Genomic DNA, 23,549 nt, shown 5'->3' on the forward strand with positions numbered 1-23,549 from the left:
ATAAAAATCACCAACTAAGCCATTTTATAATTTAAATATATTCTCATATAATTATAGTGATGTGATACGTTTGCTTGTAGTACACACGGTCATCTTTAAATGTTTCGAATGTTTGGTATGAGGCACTCCTAAACCACCCTCTGGATCCGCTCATGCAAAGTGATTTAGAATTCACAGCATGGAGTTCATTACATTACAATCTCATTAAAAAAAGATCTTATCGGTAGCGAGAACTAAGATCTGATTTGATTAGATTCATTAGACCTTGATCTGTGACAATACTTTACGCATCATTTTGTATTCTATACAAGGCGACACTATATATTTTTCGTTCATCAGAATTGGCGGATTGAAACAAAAGCCACAGAAAATAAAATTATAAGAAAATTTAATTTCATTTTGATTTGCACGATCACTTCAGTTTGGATCGTTCGTTTTGGATAAGAAAAATAAAAAGATTCATCATCCAAATTCGTACAATATCAAAGTAAGTAATGTTTTAATTAATCGACCAAAATGCATTGTACGTAGTCTCTGGCCACTGTAATCTTCTTGTAATGATAACAAAGCTTTCTCATTAGTAATTATACATATATCCATGTTATTGTAGAATACAAAATATTCGGTACTTTCAACACAACTAACATTCTCACCAGCCCAAACAACTTCGTGTGTACCAAAGAAAAATTTTAAGACGTTGAAATACACAAATCTGTTTTTATTTATATTTCGACAAACCGTAACAAATTAGTTATGGGAACATATAAAACCCTGCGTTTGGAACAATTTCTTTATGTTTTGATACGAGTTCGTGACCATAGCCGGAGCGCAACGACAGTTGTAAGTCAATGTTAAAGTATGGGAGTTACGGTCACCTTAGCGCTACGATAGCTTTGTGGAGCGGACCCCTGGCAGTAAACATAACAACTAGGCGATGTTTTTGTCCTCTAAATTGAGGAGTATTCAGCAATGAGTGATCTCGCAACAGTCAAAGCCTAAATGTAACCATCGCGGTGTTGGTGATGTGCTGAATCGCGTTGGTAAGTTTATTCAGTTGTTCTTTTATTTATTTATTACCCATAGAAAACCAAATTCACAGTATACTTAGCTGCCGGGAAAAAGAAAGTATACACCCATGTCTGATGGTGTCTAAAAAGGAAACAAACAATAGTTATAGTCAATAGTTATGTATTTGATACGGGTATCATAGTTGTGTTTGTGTTTAAAATTGTAATGTTTCAGTCGCTGTTTTCAGCCTTAGTAAAATGTTCATAACGTTTGTAACTGTTTGGTTAAATCCAGTTTTCAAATGTAAACTTTTTTTCTCGTCACTTTAGTATGTGGACCGTCGACTTTGTTCAACCCACCTGATCTCGGTTCCTTTCCGAGTGTTTGAACTCACGTGATCTCTATACTCACACATACACATACAGTGAACGTTGTTCACCCCTTCACACAACATATGAAGTCTGACGTGTATGGCGAGTCTGATCCACAGCTCCCTTCACAGAGTCGTCGCCATCCCTTTTGTTCTTAAAATATCGTAGATGCCAAAGCATTTTCCGAACGCAAATGTAGTACTGTATACGAACTAGTAGCGTTAGGTTCGCTTTGTGAAACGAGATTCTGAACCCACTTGCACAAAGATATGTTAGCCATGTTACAGTGTGTAGAGCTACGATCGCTTTTCGAAAGTGGGCCCTGGGTCCCGTCCCACAAAGCAGTCGTAGCACTTAGATGATCGTAACTCCCATACTTTACTACAGACTTACGACAATCATAGCGCTAAGATGATCGTAACTCCCATACTTTAATACAGACTTACGACAGTCGCAGCGCTAAGATGATCGTAACTCCCATACTTTAATACAGACTTACGAGAGTCGCAGCGCTAAGATGATCGTAACTCCCATACTTTAATACAGACTTACGAGAGTCGCAGCGCTAAGATGATCGTAACTCCCATACTTTAATACAGACTCACGACAGTCGCAGCGCTAAGATGATCGTAACTCCCATACTTTAATACAGACTCACGACAGTCGCAGCGCTAAGATGATCGTAACTCCCATACTTTAATACAGACTTACGAGAGTCGCAGCGCTAAGATGATCGTAACTCCCATACTTTAAAACAGACTTACGACAGTCGCAGGGCTAAGATGATCGTAACTCTCATACTTTAACACAGACTTAAGTCGCAGCTCCACGATCTCTTTGTGGAAAGGGCCTAGGGCCCCGTTCCTCAAAGCAATTTTAGCACTACGTTGATCGTAAACCTATGTTAAAGTATGGGACGTATGATCACCTTAGTGCTAAGATCGCAGCGCTAAGATGATCGTAACTCCCATACTTTAATACAGACTTACGAGAGTCGCAGCGCTAAGATGATCGTAACTCCCATACTTTAATACAGACTCACGACAGTCGTAGCGCTAAGATGATCGTAACTCCCATACTTTTATACAGACTTACGACAATCATAGCGCGAAGATGATCGTAACTCCCATACTTTAACATAGACTTAAGTCGTAGCTCCACGATCTCTTTGTGGAAAGGGCCCAGGGCCCCGTTCCTCAAAGCGATTTTAGCACTACGATGATCGTAAACCTATGTTAAAGTATGGGACTTACGATCACCTTAGTGCTAAGATCGCTTTGAGGAACGGGGCCCTGGTCAGTAAAAGTATATGAAAAAAACCCAGCGCCATGCACACCCACACCACCTCTGAAAATAAAATGGCGGACATATCAGCATATGTTGTAATGTACGTTGTAAGATTGTTCTTTTGTAACTTTAGTAAGGGGCAAATTCCAAGGCCACGATATGGCTTGGTGGGTGGGGGGTTAAGTAGCAAGGGTTATATATCGCAGAACAACGGGGTTTCATATCCAAAGCTTATATGTCAACATTCCTGGGACAGATGAGCCACAGTCCGGGGGATGGTGTCCATTTCAAGCTATAGCTTGTATATATGTAATACGAGCTGGTGTGGAGACATTGGTTGTATAGCTAATACGCGTAAAGAAGTAATTGTAAGATTGACACAGTTCATAAAACCTATTCTGATAATCCGAGTCAGACATATTATGACTACAAACCGGTCTAGTCCGTGGCAAGCACCACCTCCACTGCGACGAGCTTAACGTTGATTGATTAATTTAACCCCTAAATAACTACGTATAGGCATGACATAGTCTGTCATACAGACCCTGAAACAAATATATCCAATACAGCCCATGCAAGACTAAAATGTTTGGAAAGTCTAGATTACTGCGGTGTCTGAAATTGAAGAAATCCCCTGGGCTCCTTTTTATTATATTTTATAACTATAATTTAACAACTGTTTTTTTTTCTTTAATATATGTTCGTTTCAGAGACTAGATGTTAGTCTAGGGCATGGCAAGATACCACCGACACCAACAAATAGCAGCAGTATTAAAATTACGAATCTATAAAAAAAAAACCCACTAAATTTCAGACAGGCAACATATTACATAACATTCTATAGGAAAATGATAACAAAAATGTATAAAGAAAGATTACGTCTTGAAGTTGATGGTTGTATTGAAAAACATACAAGCTAAATATAGGACAGAGATGACATGCAGCATCATGTCGCCTAATTTTTTTGTTTTTTTTATCTGCCCAAATCTGCTTTAATATATTACAACAACGTAATGTCTATTTGTATATACCTGTCTAATATTCACCTAACTATAACATAGTTTTTGAATTTTAAATTAATTTAATTCAAGTTTACTTTCATTATAATAATGCAAATAGTCTCTCGTAGTTCCGTATGGAACGGTTCAATTTTTCATCTTGTATATTTTTGTATCACATGTTGAGGTGAGACTTTAATAAAATATCTGTCTGTCTGTTATAATGTTTATGATAAGTTTTTCTCCAAGCCACACATTTTGGTGTTTTTGAATAGTTCAAGAAAGGCCTTCTTCTGGAACATTTGACCCCCCTAGATATGCTGGAAAAACTGACTATGTAAATACATATTACTGAAAAATCAAATGATATAAAATAAATATATAAGACCTTCGGATATCACATGGCCAAAATATTCAAACTGACATTACACAATAACATAATAATCGGTTCAGTTTACATTAATAATGAACGCTTTTGGCTATAGTTTTGGTCAGATCAAAGACATGAAGGTCACGAACAAGCGTCTTCAACATACAGGTTCAATATTACTTCGTGTGTTTTACAGACACAACAAACCATATTCATCCAGTTTATACATGAGTTAATATTATTATTATTATTATTATTAATAATAATAATAATAATAATAGTGATGATGATGATGATGATAATAATAATTTATGCATTTGTATAGCGCAGCATTCACTGTGCATAAGTGCTCTGTGCGCTATATTTCAAAAGCAATTACCAAGTGAGTGCAAGTGGTTTTACGCCGCTTTTAGATATACCCCAACAACTTCACTGCATGGAACAGAAGGAATGAACTTCTCACACCGCTCCTTTGTGGGGAATCGAACGCAGAGCAGGGTTCTGTGTGGCAAGCGAACGTTAAACCACCAGCCTTCAGCGTGTATAGCCATTGGTTGGACACGGGCAGTGTAGACGGTTTAGTGTAGACCCAACAGGCTCTGCTCATATGCAAAGACAAGATTGGTTTTCAGAACTTAGTCATGCAAACACACCTAAAGGATTACACACGAAATCCGTCTGTAGCATGTGTTTGTTTATTGCTACATGTTGTTCTATAATCTTGATAGTTACATCACGCAATTGCAGTTACAATATTCGCATTGATATGATATTGCCATGCTTATCAGGAAGAATCCGTTATGTTTGTTTGTTGTTTAACCCCACACTCAGCAGAGTTCCAGCTATATGACGGATGTCTGTAAATAATCTGGACCAGACAATCCAGTGATTGACATCATGAGCACCGATCTACGCATTTGGGATAGAATGACGTGCATCAACCGATGGTCGCTTCTTACGGTTCGTTATGGAAACAGTGCTTGTTGAGAGTGTCGGATTACTAGGAAATGAAGGTACGAAGAGTGAGTGAGTGAGTGAGTATGGTTTTACGCCGCTTTTAGCAATATTCCAGCAATATCACGGCGGGGGACAGCAGAAATGGGCTTCACACATTGTACCCACGTCGGAAATCGAACCCGGGTCTTAGGCGTGACGAGCGAACGCTTTAACCATTAGGCTACCCGACCGCCCCCAAGGTAGAAGAAAGATACACAGCACGGGAATACAGTGTTAAGGCTACATGGACCCGTACGGATACATCTAGGATTATATTTAGTGTATCAAAGACCCCTCATATTAATTAAGTGCATATGTAAGAGATTTAATACACTGGATAATCGGGAATGAATCATATACCGCTGGTATCATGTTTATGTTGTCATTGTCATTCTGATATACAGAAAAATATAACACAACAGGGGTCTTCCGAACATCCCAAATCAGGTGACAAGTATACAATTTGAAAACTTGAATTTACCACTGCGAAATATTATGTGTAGACATATTTTCTTTTCGTTTGGGCGTCTGGTGCTATGTTTTGGAATTGCTCATCTTCCCGAGGCAAGAGAGTTAACTGACTTTAGAAGTCCAGTTTCCAGTTATGTGTGCAGCCTACATACAAAACGAAATGTTGCACACAATAGTATGAATGCAGTCAGACTATTTCACAGACACTGTGTACATGACGACATATCGTATGACTGACTGTCTAGTAATTGCGTTCTCAAGGTCGGGTTTAGACAAAACCGTGACCGAACTCCGGGTAAGATAAACCGGTACAGGATTTTTTTGTACAGCGGGTCTCGTGAGGCAACAAACATGCAACGCCATTGTGACAGACACAGGCCTTGACATCAGCACATGGCGGGCGCACTTCACAGAACACCCACCGCTCATCTAGTCAGTTTGATTGTTTAACGCCACACTCCCACTGTAAATAATATAGTTTGGACCAGACAATCCAGTGATAAACATACTGAGCATCGATTTACGCAAAACATCAGGGAGCCTGACCACCCAATCCGGTTAGTCGTCACTTACGACAAGCATGGGTTGCTGAAGACCAATTCTAACCTGGATTATAACACTGGTCCATCTGTAGACAGTATATAAATAAATTGGTTAAGGTACATCGTGACCGATCTCATTTTTCAAAAAATATCAGGGATTAACTGAAGCAAACTCAATTCGGTTTAAAATTGTAAGGAAACAAAAGCGGACACATATGATTGGTCCATTTTCGAAGGCTCTGCAATTCGCTGTACAGAGTTGCGACCCTTCACCGTGCAATGATCCGCTGATCGTGGTACGAATCCTAGTTTCTTCGTGATGATTTAGACTAACGCCTAGTCTATGAAAATATATAATTTTGATGGAAACAACTAACTCCATTTAAACTGAAAGGGAGGCCCAGTTGGATGGGAGATTCTAAACCTGAAGAAAATCTAGACTTGCTTCATTTAGAGCTCTTGCATGCATAACAGAAGAGCTGGGCGGAAGGGAAACACTATGGTTCAGGGACTATGAGATAGACTAGTAATATTTATTCTTGGTTTGTTATCACTGTGTTAACGTTTACCACCAGCATAACATTTGACAAGCTGCGATAAAATAGACAAATTGTTCAAACTCACACAATAGCTGTAAAGAAGTGAATATTTTAAGAAAGTTTTACTCTGTTGTAGAATGAATGAATTGCATGCCTTCGAAAGGGTTATTCAAACCACCGACCATATAATTGCCGAGACCTAATCCACCTGTCGTTTCAGATCCGAAGGAACTATGTGGACACACAATAGTTAGATGGCACGATAAAACCAACAACCATCGCGATTAAGAAAGCTCTTGAACTCATGTCATAGCTTTTGTTATCAGTACTGTGTAAGGCCTATCTTGAATATAATCATTCAGCATATGTTTTGTCATGCATGTGTAGTTATTTCTCAAGGCAAATGCGATAGAGTAGTAAACACTGTTCAATGGTATCATCGCGGAGTTCACTTTGTGCAGTTCACTTTGTGCAGTTCCACCCGGTCAAACTAGATCTTAACCTTAATCTTAATCATATACAGATGGTGCACAAGCATGCAATCGGTATGTATCGGATGTTGACTATAGCGTGATCCGAACACGCTCAATTGTCACCTGTCACCGTGGCCGCCTACAAGGGTTTATGAGCCTGAATTTTTATGACTATGGTTGTCATAATTATCTATGAAAGACACCATACAAAACTGCGAAATTCATTTCTGAGAACTTTCACAATGGAGTTTTTGCTTTATGATTTATTTATGTGAGAACCCTCACAGCTATATCGTCAATGCTCAAGCAAGAACACTGTACTGTAGGCAATTGAGCCTTTGAAAGATAATACGTGTAATAGCCGTGATTTGGGTCGCGTACGTGTTGAATTCCAATATGATGATTCAGGTACAGCTTCCTTGTTTGAATAAAGTTGTAGGCAGGGCTTAAACTAGTTCAAGCACGCCACACAAACATAACAGGGATGTTTCTGGAATATAAACTTAGATTAAAAAGGAAGGACATATGGTCTACACTAGTTCAAGCACGCCACACAAACATAACAGGGATGTTTCTGGAATATAAACTTAGATTAAAAAGGAAGGACATATGGTCTACACTAGTTCAAGCACGCCACACAAACATAACAGGGATGTTTCTGGAATATAAACTTAGATTAAAAAGGAAGGACATATGGCTTACACTAGTTCAATCACGCCACACAAACATAACAGGGATGTTTCTGGAATATAAACTTAGATTAAAAAGGAAGGACATATGGTCTACACTAGTTCAAGCACGCCACACAAACATAACAGGGATGTTTCTGGAATATAAACTTAGATTAAAAAGGAAGGACATATGGCTTACACTAGTTCAATCACGCCACACAAACATAACAGGGATGTTTCTGGAATATAAACTTAGATTAAAAAGGAAGGACATATGGCTTACACTAGTTCAATCACGCCACACAAACATAACAGGGATGTTTCTGGAATATAAACTTAGATTAAAAAGGAAGGATATATGGCTTACACTAGTTCAATCACGCCACACAAACATAACAGGGATGTTTCTGGAATATAAACTTAGATTAAAAAGGAAGGACATATGGTCTACACTAGTTCAAGCACGCCACACAAACATAACAGGGATGTTTCTGGAATATAAACTTAGATTAAAAAGGAAGGACATATGGTCTACACTAGTTCAAACACGCCACACAAACATAACAGGGGTGTTTCTGGAATATAAACTTAGATTAAAAAGAAAGGACATATGGTCTACACTAGTTCAAACACGCCACACAAACATAACAGGGGTGTTTCTGGAATATAAACTTAGATTAAAAAGAAAGGACAACCAGCGAGAGTACGACATCACAGGGCCATAGTACTGACACTGGTGGTCACCATATATATTGTAGATGCTGACATTTGCCTTGCAAGCCCCTGTGAAATGGTTGACTTGGTTGATTGGTGTCATCGTACCCAGGAGTTCACCATTGCTCATATATCAATCACTGGTTTGTCTGGTCCAGACTTGCTTATTACAGAAGGTCGTCTTATATCTGAAATATTGCTCAGCGCCGCGTTAAAAACAAACAGACATATCCTAAAAACATTGAACGGCCATGTTGTATCACATGTCATTTAACCGGGATGTTAATACAAGATTAAGTATTTACACTAAATACGGTATTCTCAACTTGAACAAATGTACCCAGATCGGATACACCATAAAACAAGTCATATCTATTTAATATTTAATGTGTTAACGTGCTTAAGCTGGGATTAAGTAAGTGACGTTTGTTCCGGCCTGGGCTAGTCATGCAGCAGCTTGTCACTCGGCAATTGTACATTCGGTACATCTTTAGCAACCCTTATATCTCGGTTACGCATGCCTGCCTGCGCTCAGGGGCTGACACTCGACACCGACTAGGGTAACCTACTCGTTGTCTCGTTACGTTCCCATCTCGCTGGAATACCTTCTCGGAGAATTGTCAAGTTCGTTACGTGTTATACCTGTGCATACAATGTCACCCTGGCTTAGCGATTTATGACATAATTTGAAACTGTCCTTGAGAAGGAAAGAAAATTGCGGGCAGTTGCACAGATCCTGTGTTGGTTGCTGATGAGAGTCTAAAGCCATACGACACCTACACCCGCACGTGTTGGAGACGAGCAGCCAAACAGGTAGGACGTTTACGGTTAAATCTCTTGCTTTTATGATACCACTGTCTGACTCATTCGGACAGGAAAGAAAAGGTAAAATAGACAGATCACGCCTCAGACTCGGTCACAAAAATCACTATGACAAGGTATGCTCATCTTGCAATCAATCTGAATCCATTGCTCACTTTATACTGGAATGTCAAGACCATGCCTCAGCCCGGTGTAAAGTCTGAAAGTATACACGCATCGAAGTATACCTGGGTATACGGAATCTACCCCCCTTTCCCAGAATCTCTGGGAGTCCCTCGGGTTATGATTATAATCTAGGAGCTCCCAGAATCTACTCCAACCCTGTGTGATTTAAACATTTTTATTTCATGAATGTACATAAATTTTCTTTTTGGCATCTAACTCAGTCTTGATCTCTTCTGGTTAATTGCTGTAACAACATTGTCATCTGATTAAGTTTACATAAATGCCTATTCAGCACACAATTATTTCTAAAACATTCATATCCTGTTATTTAAATTGAGAAGACAAAGGTGGGAGCACCAGTTTATCCAAACAGTAATCATAATTAAAGAAATGAGAATGTACATGAATGTACGTGAAGTTTTCCTTTTTTGGGATGCATTTAAAGGGGAAGTGTACACGCAAAAATCACTTTCTTTCTTTTTCTAATCAAAACGCAATTTTAGAATTAGTTAGCATCTGTGTTTGAAAATATACACTCATTTTTTTCACAGTGAAAGTAGGAAGCTCACAATCGTGTGAAAATGATATGCCGTTATGAGGCCTTCGTTTTTTCGAGCTAAACAGGCCTGAGTTATCCCCCTTAGATTATGACGTAATTGGTGCCATTTCAACTGAGTCCCTGTCTATTCTCAACGCAAAAGATATCAAGTACCAGTTTGCGGTAAAACAACATGGCCTACGACACACTCCGGCGCAGTGGTGACTCAGCATAACACTATGCTGGCTGGCATCTGAGACGCAAGAATCACACACCTGTACCTACACCAAGTGAAGCGGCTCTAACAAAGCATGATGACGTCATAATGTTTATCAATTGGCACCAATGACGTCATATTGCAAGGGGCATAAGCCATGGTGTTTTTGTTATGGAAATAGAACACTTGGTAAATGTGAAAAATATAAATAGTTTTAATGCGAAAAATATGTTAATTAATTGTGATATTTTTATATTTTTGTCTATGACATTTCTAGGTTAACATTTTTAATGTGGAAAAAGTACAAGAAAAATAGGTTCATTTCCGTGTGAACTTGCCCTTTAACTCAGTCTTGATCTCTCCTGGTCAACTGCGTTAACAACATTGTTATCTGATTAAGTTTACATAAATGCCTATTCAGCACACATCTAATTAGTTTTAAAACATTCATATCCTGTTATTTAAATTGAGAAGACATAGGTGGGAGCACCAGTTTTTGAGAAGCAGTCCATTGGTGCAGTGTATCTTACCAACCTCCATGAACACTTTAACGTAGTGATAAATGTTCAGTGACATTTAAATAATTCATGGAAACGTTGGATATTGGTTTTCAGAATAAAATTGCTCTCATATTCTATGTTAGTTTTCTATATTTGTTATTGATAATAATATAAAAACCCTGACTAAGACAATGACATTTGCTTCGTGAAATTTATAACACCCATCTGACTATATTTAGAAGAATAAGAATGTAAATGGACAAATAATTAGATGCTTTTAATGATGTGATGTCTTCTATAGTCAGAATATATATTCTTGATACAGTGATACATGCTTCCCCAAACAAAGATACTTACAGACACAAGTGCATACTTATACTTGGTTTCAAAATGATTTTATATGCAATCAAAAGTAGTTAGGTCTATTCACAAAGCATGTTAAAGCTTATTCAATAACATAAGTGTAAGACATTTCCTCAAACAATTCTCAACACCAACTTTCGAACTTACAAATTGATGATGACTACAATAAGTCAATGTGATTTGTAAGATATCTTTTATTAGTTTAAACAATATTTATTTCTTCTTTGAATACATAAAACAACATTTTGAATTTTTGGATTCGATAACAATTTATTATTATCTACACCGGGGTAGATTCTGGGAACTCCCCGTTTATACCCCCTGTGGGGAGATTCTGCTGCAGATATCCCAAAGCCAAAAGATGCAATTACGAAGACCAAACTAACTCTATTCCTGAGAGATGGACAGCTACTCGGACGTATATAAACAGAGCACCCAAAGATAAAATTGAAATCATATCAATATACGAAAACAGAAATCATATCAATACAAAAACAGAAGTTTTATGAATACTAAAACTGGCAATAGATATGTGAACCCTACTCACACACACGAGTCCCAAAGAGGGACTGGTCAGACGAAATTGCTAAGACAGAAGACGACTTTTTAAACACTTAAGCAACAAAAACATTTCTCTAATGTCTGATGTTGGTTCACATCATATAGATGGGGTTTGTAGACAGACGAAAAAGAATGTAATTATTATATTATCTAAACACAAGCTGCCAATGTGGTCACGTCACTGATGTCATTTAATGTAATACTGCTGCTGCTACTACTGCTACTACTACTACACTACTACTACAACTACTACTACACTACTACTACTACCACTACTACTACTGCTGAATTAAAGTCTGTTTGTTCTTTTTCAGATATCCAATATGGGACAAAAAGTCATGAAGACCAAACTTTTACCTTCCGACATAGATGACATTAAATCTCGAGTTAGCTTCACTGATATCGAAATCCATGATTGGTATGAAGAATTCAAGAAAAGTGCTCGTGTCGAGAAAGGGAAGGAATTCTTAACTGAGAAAGAGTTTATTTCTGTCTACAACAAGGTGTTCCCCGGAGACTGCTCGGATTACGTCCGACACATTGTACGGACATTTGACACTGATGGCAATGGAAGGATTAGTTTTCGCGAGTTCCTGATCGGTCTCAACGCGAGCGGAAGTGACGACTTTGACAAAAACCTGAGATGGGCGTTTGATGTTTATGACATAAGCCAGAACGGGAAGATATCCAAATCGGAAATGGAAGAAATAGTTAAGGTTAGAAAAGGATTTAAGTTCACCCTTGTTACGGTCAAGTCGGGTTTACCCAATGACTCAGCCGGGTTCCTTCGCCCCACCAGGATCCTCTCATCTTGGGTTCGAATCCCAGATCGATCTGATTATGATCCCTAGGTTTCTCAGCACCATACCCGTATTCGTCGGTTGCACCAAGCTGGACAGCATCTGCGGCATGCGTCACTAAGAATTGAAGCTAACGCGCCGAGATATAACTGAAATATTGTTCAAACCGGCGTTAAACCCGACTAACTCACTTACCCTATAACCTGAAGTGATGACGAAAACAAAGCGCTAATAATGAGAAAAGTACATCACATTTATATTCCCGAGCAAGATGCACTTGCGTCACATGACCCAGAGGGTTTGAATTTGGCAGGGCCGACTTTCACAAAGCGATTTTAGCGCTGAGATCCTAACTCCTATACTTTAAATATAGGCTTAAGATAATCTTACTTAGATAATCTGGTACTTACATGTGAGATATGCATACGCTAACGTATACGATACGTAGCTGTCTTGTGAAATCATGATATTGCACGATATGACACACTTCTGTATAGTTTGAATTAGTAGCCTGATTTGTCATGGATTCCAACTTTCTTGTTCATCTGTGTAAATTCACGTTTGTTCAAGCAAGATGTATACGGTTATTCACCGTCAGATTACAAAAATGTATTCTTCGTGTACCCCGCTGGCTGGCATGGAGCATATCTGAAAGCGGCGTAAAACACTTCTCACTTACTATTACAGCTGTTTGTACCATTTCAGTCTGTGTACAAGATGATGGACTTCAGTCGCGTTCATCTTCCACCTGAGTACGCCACACCTGGTGACGTCGTCGAGAAGATGTTCAAGGCCATGGACAAGGACCATGACGACAACATCACGTGGGAGGAGTTCCGTGAAGGTGTAATGACGGACTCGTTCCTGCTCCACCTTGTACAGTGTAACCCTCCCCATGATCCCGGGGACCAGCATGGGGACTAACATGGGGACCAGACAGTGCTCAGTTAGTGACGGACACCAGATTGACCATGTCTTGTTGCATTCCCAGACAGACGCGCAGTTAGCTGCTCTTTATTTTTTAAATAGCTTTTTTGTAATTAACAACCACCAGCTTCGTATGGACGTCTCGATGCATTAAACGCTCCCCGTGATCCCGGGGACCCAAATGGGGACTAACATGTGGACCAGACAGTGCTCAGCTAGTGACGGACACCAGCCTGACCATGTCTTGTTGCATTTACAAACAGGCGTGCAGTAAGCTGGTCTTTATTTTAAAATAGCTTTTTCGTAACTAACAACCACCAGCTTCTTATGGACGCCCCGATGTATTAAACGTAAAACGCTAATGTGTATATATTTGCAAACGTCACATCCCTGCTTCTAAACAGGCCAACTGTCTCAGATATCCATGATTCCCAGATTCATTTACTCCAGACTTACATAATGATCATAATATACATATACAGTGTTAATGTATAGCATTAACACAGTCCATGGTATGTTTCCATTGTTGCTTCAACCGCTCATGTCATGTCACAAACAGACAATAAACAGTATCATTAATTCCTGGGTGTGATGCGATTTGTTCTGTTGGGTCTTATTATTTATTGTTTTGAAATATAACTCATCTCAGAAATAAGCTTAGACCATCCTCGAACCAGATCTTTGTGTCGCATGATGTTCTTGGGTGAGGACCAACAATGAATAAACATCGGCAATTAGTGAAGTGGGAAATAGAAAAAAAAGGACACCAATGGAGCAACAGTGAAGTAGGCAATGGAACACGGGACATACACATGGGACAACAGTGAAGTAGGGAATGGAACACGGGACATACACATGGACCAACAGTGAAGTAGGCAATGGAACACGGGACATACACATGGGCCAACAGTGAAGTAGGCAATGGAACACGGGACATACACATGGGCCAACAGTGAAGTAGGGAATGGAACACGGGACATACACATGGACCAACAGTGAAGTAGGCAATGGAACACGGGACATACACATGGACCAACAGTGAAGTAGGCAATGGAACACGGGGCATACACATGGGCCAACAGTGAAGTAGGCAATGGAACACAGGAACATACACATGGACCAACAGTTAAGTAGGGAATGGAACACGGGACATACACATGGGCCAACAGTGAAGTAGGCAATGGAACACGGGACATACACATGGGACAACAGTGAAGTAGGCAATGGAACACGGGACATACACATGGGCCAACAGTTAAGTAGGGAATGGAACACGGGACATACACATGGGACAACAGTGAAGTAGGGAATGGAACACGGGACATACACATGGACCAACAGTGAAGTAGGCAATGGAACATGGGACATACACATGGACCAACAGTGAAGTAGGCAATGGAACACGGGACATACACATGGGCCAACAGTTAAGTAGGGAATGGAACACGGGACATACACATGGGACAACAGTGAAGTAGGGAATGGAACACGGGACATACACATGGGACAACAGTTAAGTAGGGAATGGAACATGGGACATACACATGGGACAACAGTGAAGTAGGGAATGGAACACGGGACATTCACATGGGACAACAGTTAAGTAGGGAATGGAACACGGGACATACACATGGGCCAACAGTGAAGTAGGGAATGGAACACGGGACATACACATGGGACAACAGTGAAGTAGGGAATGGAACACGGGACATACACATGGGACAACAGTTAAGTAGGGAATGGAACACGGGACATACACATGGGCCAACAGTGAAGTAGGGAATGGAACACGGGACATACACATGGGACAACAGTGAAGTAGGGAATGGAACACGGGACATACACATGGGACAACAGTGAAGTAGGGAATGGAACACGGGACATACACATGGGACAACAGTTAAGTAGGGAATGGAACACGGGACATACACATGGGACAACAGTTAAGTAGGGAATGGAACACGGGACATACACATGGGCCAACAGTGAAGTAGGGAATGGAACACAGGACATACACATGGGCCAACAGTGAAGTAGGCAATGGAACACGGGACATACACATGGGCCAACAGTGAAGTAGGCAATGGAACACGGGACATACACATGGGCCAACAGTGAAGTAGGGAATGGAACACAGGACATACACATGGGCCAACAGTGAAGTAGGCAATGGAACACAGGACATACACATGGGCCAACAGTGAAGTAGGGAATGGAACACGGGACATACACATGGGCCAACAGTGAAGTAGGGAATGGAACACAGGACATACACATGGGCCAACAGTGAAGTAGGCAATGGAACACGGGACATACACATGGGACAACAGTTAAGTAGGGAATGGAACACGGGACATACACATGGGCCAACAGTGAAGTAGGGAATGGAACACAGGACATACACATGGGCCAACAGTGAAGTAGGCAATGGAACACAGGACATACACATGGGCCAACACTGAAGTAGGCAATGGAACACGGGACATTCACATGGGACAACACTGAAGTAGGGAATGGAACACAGGACATACACATGGGCCAACAGTGAAGTAGGCAATGGAACATGGGACATACACATGGACCAACAGTGAAGTAGGGAATGGAACACGGGACATACACATGGGCCAACAGTAAAGTAGGCAATGGAACACGGGACATAGACATGGGACAACACTGAAGTAGGGAATGGAACACGGGGCATACACATGGGCCAACAGTGAAGTAGGGAATGGAACACGGGGCATACACATGGGCCAACAGTGAAGTAGGCAATGGAACACGGGACATACACATGGACCAACAGTGAAGTAGGGAATGGAACACAGGACATACACATGGGCCAACACTGAAGTAGGGAATGGAACATGGGACATACACATGGACCAACAGTGAAGTAGGCAATGGAACACAGGACATACACATGGGCCAACACTGAAGTAGGGAATGGAACACAGGAACATACACATGGACCAACAGTGAAGTAGGGAATTGAACACGGGGCATACACATGGGCCAACACTGAAGTAGGGAATTGAACACGGGGCATACACATGGGACAACAGTGAAGTAGGGAATGGAACACGGGACATACACATGGGACAACAGTGAAGTAGGCAATGGAACATGGGACATACACATGGACCAACAGTGAAGTAGGCAATGGAACACGGGACATACACATGGGCCAACAGTGAAGTAGGGAATGGAACACGGGACATACACATGGGCCAACAGTGAAGTAGGGAATGGAACACAGGGACATTCACATGGGCCAACAGTGAAGTAGGCAATGGAACATGGGAATTAACATGGGCCAACAGTGAAGTAGGCAATGGAACATGGGACATACACATGGACCAACAGTGAAGTAGGCAATGGAACACGGGACATTCACATGGGCCAACAGTGAAGTAGGCAATGGAACATGGGAATTAACATGGGCCAACAGTGAAGTAGGCAATGGAACATGGGACATACACATGGACCAACAGTGAAGTAGGCAATGGAACACGGGACATACACATGGGCCAACAGTGAAGTAGGCAATGGGACACGGGACATACACATGGACCAACAGTGAAGTAGGGAATGGAACACGGGACATACACATGGACCAACAGTGAAGTAGGCAATGGAACACAGGACATACACATGGGCCAACAGTGAAGTAGGCAATGGAACACGGGACATACACATGGACCAACAGTGAAGTAGGCAATGGAACACGGGACATACACATGGACCAACAGTGAAGTAGGCAATGGAACACAGGACATACACATGGGCCAACAGTGAAGTAGGCAATGGAACACGGGACATACACATGGACCAACAGTGAAGTAGGCAATGGAACACGGGACATACACATGGACCAACAGTGAAGTAGGCAATGGAACACAGGACATACACATGGGCCAACAGTGAAGTAGGCAATGGAACACGGGACATACACATGGACCAACAGTGAAGTAGAGAATTGAACACGGGGCATACACATGGGACAACAGTGAAGTAGGCAATGGAACACGGGACATACACATGGGCCAACAGTGAAGTAGGCAATGGAACATGGGACATACACATGGACCAACAGTGAAGTAGGCAATGGAACACGGGACATACACATGGACCAACAGTTAAGTAGGGAATGGAACACGGGACATACACATGGGCCAACAGTGAAGTAGGGAATGGGACACGGGACATACACATGGGCCAACAGTGAAGTAGGGAATGGGACACGGGACATACACATGGGCCAACAGTGAAGTAGGGAATGGGACACGGGACATACACATGGGACAACAGTGAAGTAGGCAATGGAACGACATACACATGGGCCAACAGTGAAGTAGGGAATGGGACACGGGACATACACATGGGCCAACAGTGAAGTAGGGAATGGGACACGGGACATACACATGGGCCAACAGTGAAGTAGGCAATGGAACACAGGACATACACATGGGCCAACAGTGAAGTAGGCAATGGAACACGGGGCATACACAAGGGCCAACAGTTAAGTAGGGAATGGAACACGGGACATTCACATGGGCCAACAGTGAAGTAGGCAATGGAACACGGGACATTCACATGGGACAACAGCAAAGTAGGCAATGGAACACGGGACATACACATGGGCCAACAGTGAAGTAGGGAATGGAACACGGGACATACACATGGGCCAACAGTGAAGTAGGCAATGGAACACGGGACATTCACATGGGACAACAGCAAAGTAGGCAATGGAACACGGGACATTCACATGGGACAACAGCAAAGTAGGCAATGGAACACGGGACATACACATGGGCCAACAGTGAAGTAGGGAATGGAACACGGGACATACACATGGGACAACAGCAAAGTAGGCAATGGAACACGGGACATACACATGGGCCAACAGTGAAGTAGGGAATGGAACACGGGACATACACATGGACCAACAGTAAAGTAGGCAATGGAACACGGGACATACACATGGACCAACAGTTAAGTAGGGAATGGAACACGGGACATACACATGGGCCAACAGTAAAGTAGGCAATGGAACACGGGACATTCACATGGGCCAACAGTGAAGTAGGGAATGGAACACGGGACATTCACATGGGACAACAGTGAAGTAGGCAATGGAACACGGGACATTCACATGGGCCAACAGTGAAGTAGGGAATGGAACACGGGAATTAACATGGACCAACAGTGAAGTAGGGAATGGAACACGGGACATACACATGGGACAACAGTGAAGTAGGGAATGGAACACGGGACATTCACATGGGCCAACAGTAAAGTAGGCAATGGAACACGGGACATTCACATGGGACAACAGTGAGTTAGGCAATGGAACACGGGACATTCACATGGGCCAACAGTGAAGTAGGGAATGGAACACGGGACATACACATGGGCCAACAGTGAAGTAGGGAATGGAACACGGGACATACACATGGACCAACAGTGAAGTAGGCAATGGAACACGGGACATTCACATGGGCCAACAGTGAAGTAGGCAATGGAACACGGGACATTCACATGGGACAACAGTGAGTTAGGCAATGGAACACAGGGACATACACATGGGCCAACAGTGAAGTAGGGAATGGAACACGGGACATACACATGGGCCAACAGTGAAGTAGGGAATGGAACACGGGACATTCACATGGGCCAACAGTAAAGTAGGCAATGGAACACGGGACATTCACATGGGACAACAGTGAAGTAGGCAATGGAACACGGGACATTCACATGGGACAACAGTGAAGTAGGCAATGGAACACGGGACATACACATGGGCCAACAGTGAAGTAGGCAATGGAACACGGGACATTCACATGGGACAACAGTAAAGTAGGCAATGGAACACGGGACATACACATGGGCCAACAGTGAAGTAGGCAATGGAACACGGGACATACACATGGGCCAACAGTGAAGTAGGGAATTGAACACGGGGCATACACATGGACCAACAGTTAAGTAGGGAATGGAACACGGGACATTCACATGGGCCAACAGTGAAGTAGGCAATGGAACACGGGACATTCACATGGGACAACAGCAAAGTAGGCAATGGAACACGGGACATACACATGGGCCAACAGTGAAGTAGGCAATGGAACACGGGACATTCACATGGGACAACAGCAAAGTAGGCAATGGAACACGGGACATACACATGGGACAACAGCGAAGTAGGGACTGGAACACGGGACATACACATGGGACAACAGTGAGTTAGGCAATGGAACACGGGACATACACATGGGCCAACAGCAAAGTAGGCAATGGAACACGGGACATTCACATGGGACAACAGCAAAGTAGGCAATGGAACACGGGACATACACATGGGACAACAGTGAGTTAGGCAATGGAACACGGGACATACACATGGGCCAACAGCAAAGTAGGCAATGGAACACGGGACATTCACATGGGACAACAGCAAAGTAGGCAATGGAACACGGGACATACACATGGGACAACAGTGAGTTAGGCAATGGAACACGGGACATTCACATGGGACAACAGCAAAGTAGGCAATGGAACACGGGACATTCACATGGGACAACAGCGAAGTAGGGACTTGAACACGGGACATACACATGGGACAACAGTGAAGTAGGCAATGGAACACGGGACATTCACATTGGCCAACAGTGAAATAGGGAATTGAACACGGGGCATACACATGGACCAACAGTTAAGTAGGGAATGGAACACGGGACATTCACATGGGCCAACACTGAAGTAGGCAATAGAACACAGGACATACACATGGGCCAACAGTGAAGTAGGCAATGGAACACGGGACATACACATGGGACAACAGTGAAGTAGGCAATGGAACATGGGAATTAACATGGACTAACAGTGAAGTAGGCAATGGAACATGGGAATTAACATGGACCAACAGTAAAGTAGGCAATGGAACACGGGACATACACATGGGCCAACAGTGAAGTAGGCAATGGAACACAGGAACATACACATGGACCAACAGTGAAGTAGGCAATGGAACACGGGACATACACATGGGACAACAGTGAAGTAGGCAATGGAACATGGGACATACACATGGACCAACAGTGAAGTAGGCAATGGAACACGGGACATACACATGGACCAATAGTGAAGTAGGCAATGGAACACAGGAACATACACATGGACCAACAGTTAAGTAGGGAATGGAACACGGGGCATACACATGGGCCAACACTGAAGTAGGCAATGGAACACGGGACATACACATGGGACAACAGTGAAGTAGGCAATGGAACACGGGACATACACATGGGACAACAGTGAAGTAGGCAATGGAACACGGGACATACACATGGGCCAACAGTGAAGTAGGCAATGGAACATGGGACATACACATGGACCAACAGTGAAGTAGGCAATGGAACACGGGACATACACATGGACCAACAGTGAAGTAGGCAATGGAACACAGGAACATACACATGGACCAACAGTAAAGTAGGCAATGGAACACGGGGCATACACATGGGCCAACAGTGAAGTAGGCAATGGAACACGGGACATACACATGGGACAACAGTGAAGTAGGCAATGGAACACGGGACATACACATGGGCCAACAGTGAAGTAGGCAATGGAACATGGGACATACACATGGACCAACAGTGAAGTAGGCAATGGAACATGGGACATACACATGGACCAACAGTGAAGTAGGCAATGGAACACGGGGCATACACATGGGCCAACAGTGAAGTAGGCAATGGAACACAGGAACATACACATGGACCAACAGTTAAGTAGGGAATGGAACACGGGACATACACATGGGCCAACAGTGAAGTAGGGAATGGGACACGGGACATTCACATGGGCCAACAGTGAAGTAGGGAATGGGACACGGGACATTCACATGGGCCAACAGTGAAGTAGGCAATGGAACGACATACACATGGGCCAACAGTGAAGTAGGCAATGGAACATGGGACATACACATGGGCCAACAGTGAAGTAGGGAATGGGACACGGGACATTCACATGGGCCAACAGTGAAGTAGGCAATGGAACGACATACACATGGGCCAACAGTGAAGTAGGCAATGGAACATGGGACATACACATGGGCCAACAGTGAAGTAGGCAATGGAAAATAAGAATAAAACACGCGCCAGTTGTGAAGTGGGGACTGATTAACAAGAATAGATGTGGACCAACAGTGAAGTAGGAAACTGAACATGATGATGCATATGTGTGAATCTTATGTTGGTTGGTCTCTCAGTACTGATTAGATATTTAATGACCAGCTGTTAATAACTCTGAAAGCGCTTACGGTGCCATGTGACCATCGCGTGTTATCCGCGTACAAAAAGAATGATTCACGTATTTTCATATGATAAAATTACATTGACCGTCCAAAATATAAGGGGCGGTCGGGTAGCCTAGTGGTGAAAGCGTTCGCTCGTCACGCTGAAGACCCGGGTTCGATTCCCCACATGGGCACAATGTGTGAAGCCCATATCCCCGTGATATTGTTGGAATATTGCTTAAAGCGGCGTAAAACCATACTCACTCACTCACTTCAAAATATAATACATGTCTCTCCACACGTAAGAAACTCGATATTAATCTGGAGGTGAGGTGAAATGGGGTTTAACGTCGCGTCCAAGATTATTGATACCACTAGACCACGGAGGCGGTAATAATCTGGAGACACTTAAGTCCTGTGTGTGCCTTTACCTGTAAAAATGTCAGCTTGGCAGTTGAAGTCGATCAAGAGATAAGGTGAACGGCAGCATGTAATTATTTAGCAATTGTAACTTCAACTGCGCAGTTGTGTGTACACTTCCTTGAGTCGTTATAACTAAACATATCGGGAGATAAATATTGAATATATGTTAAAGCGGATATGAGCATTTCTGAAAACTCTTTCAAAGGGTCACACAATCAACTGGACTAGATAAACCAGTGATTGATATTATGAGCAGCGCTAATCGTCGTCGGGATGCGATGACACACAATCAACCAAGTCGCCTCTAACGACGAGTAGAGATTGTCGAAGTTGTCTGGGGCGTGATTTGTCATTGCCCGCTGAAGTTCACTGAGGAGTATACATGTGTATCCAGACAGTCTATATCTTTGTATAGTCTCCCTGGTATGATCCATTTCAAAGGACGGGGTTTCGTTTCTTGGAAAAAGAAAAACAGAATACCTACATTCCTGTTTCTGAAACTGTTGGCATTCCCTTAACCCCGTTCTATTGTTAAACGGGACAGACATTCGCGCCTTTCAAAAAGCGACGTAAACAAGGTATAATTTATAGATATATGTAGCATTATACTAAAATTAACAGAAGAAAAGAGGTGGTTTCGACAGGCTGACATGACATTAGCTTGGCAAGGAATAAAGACCATTTGAAAACCCCATTCAGTGACGAAGGAGTCTTTGTATGCAGTGAATGGTTTGAGTGAGCGTCTCATGCAACCCCGCTGTTTGTCATGTGTAAAACATGTGTTAGTGTTTACCGCTCTGGTGAATATGTTATCCTGCTTCTGAGAACAACTGGTATCTAAAAAAGTATTTTTGAACCCTGCTGTGTAAATTTGAAAATTTTGCTTTTAAGACTGTAGTAAAGATATTCTTTAAATGAATTTTGCATGTCATTTAACCTTTGGGAACTTTATGCATGACTAGTTGACGTGTTGCTATCCTGAGATGTACCATCCTTCTGATAGGCTTTTAAAGGGATGGAGACAAAGAAGTATGGAGTGAGAGAACGAATAGGCGAGGTTAAATGGGGTTTAAGGTCGCGTTCAAGATCATTGCACTTATGTATAGCGATGGGTGGCGACCAGTCCTTGTTTTATCGCCTTACTGCCGAGCGACAGGCAGGGTTTGTTGGTTGGTTTGTTAATGTTAAAAGCAGTGTTAAACTCAACTCACTCACTTCATTAGGTACTATGTTTTCTCCTTTATCCCCTCTTCATTGGCTCTCACTACAAGTCTCTTTCACGTCATTCTGCCCTTCTCACTCCATCCCTCTCTCTTCTTGTCTCCATGGTCTAGTTGATACATCTGCTCAAGCGGACATACTAAAAGTTGGTTGGTTGGTTGGTTGTTTAACGCCGCACTCAGCAATATTCCAGCTATATGACGGCGGTCTGTAAATAATCGAGTCTGGACCAGACAATCCAGTGATTAATATCATGAGCATCGATCCACGCAA

General features: G+C 42.3%; 1 protein-coding gene across 1 annotated transcript; it reads left to right on the forward strand.

The window, feature by feature from the left end:
* Positions 1-8,942: 8,942 nt before the first annotated feature.
* On the forward strand, positions 8,943-13,914 carry LOC124111100 (neurocalcin homolog). Its single transcript, XM_046470682.2, has 3 exons — positions 8,943-9,253; positions 11,921-12,322; positions 13,112-13,914. Exons 2-3 carry the CDS (start codon positions 11,930-11,932, stop codon positions 13,328-13,330), a joined length of 612 nt encoding a protein of 203 aa, XP_046326638.1. The 5' UTR covers positions 8,943-9,253; positions 11,921-11,929; the 3' UTR covers positions 13,331-13,914.
* Positions 13,915-23,549: the final 9,635 nt, after the last annotated feature.

The sequence above is a fragment of the Haliotis rufescens genome, unplaced genomic scaffold (assembly GCF_023055435.1).
Source record: "Haliotis rufescens isolate VD_foot unplaced genomic scaffold, xgHalRufe1.0.p SCAF_2, whole genome shotgun sequence".
NCBI lineage: Eukaryota > Metazoa > Mollusca > Gastropoda > Lepetellida > Haliotidae > Haliotis > Haliotis rufescens.

Excerpts from the sequence above, each read along its gene's own strand:
- LOC124111100 (XM_046470682.2), top strand. The coding sequence starts at position 11,930 with ATGGGACAAAAAGTCATGAAGACCAAACTTTTACCTTCCGACATAGAT. Across the intron at positions 12,323-13,111 it reads AAATGGAAGAAATAGTTAAG|TCTGTGTACAAGATGATGGA; the intron begins GTTAGAAAAGGA and ends GTACCATTTCAG.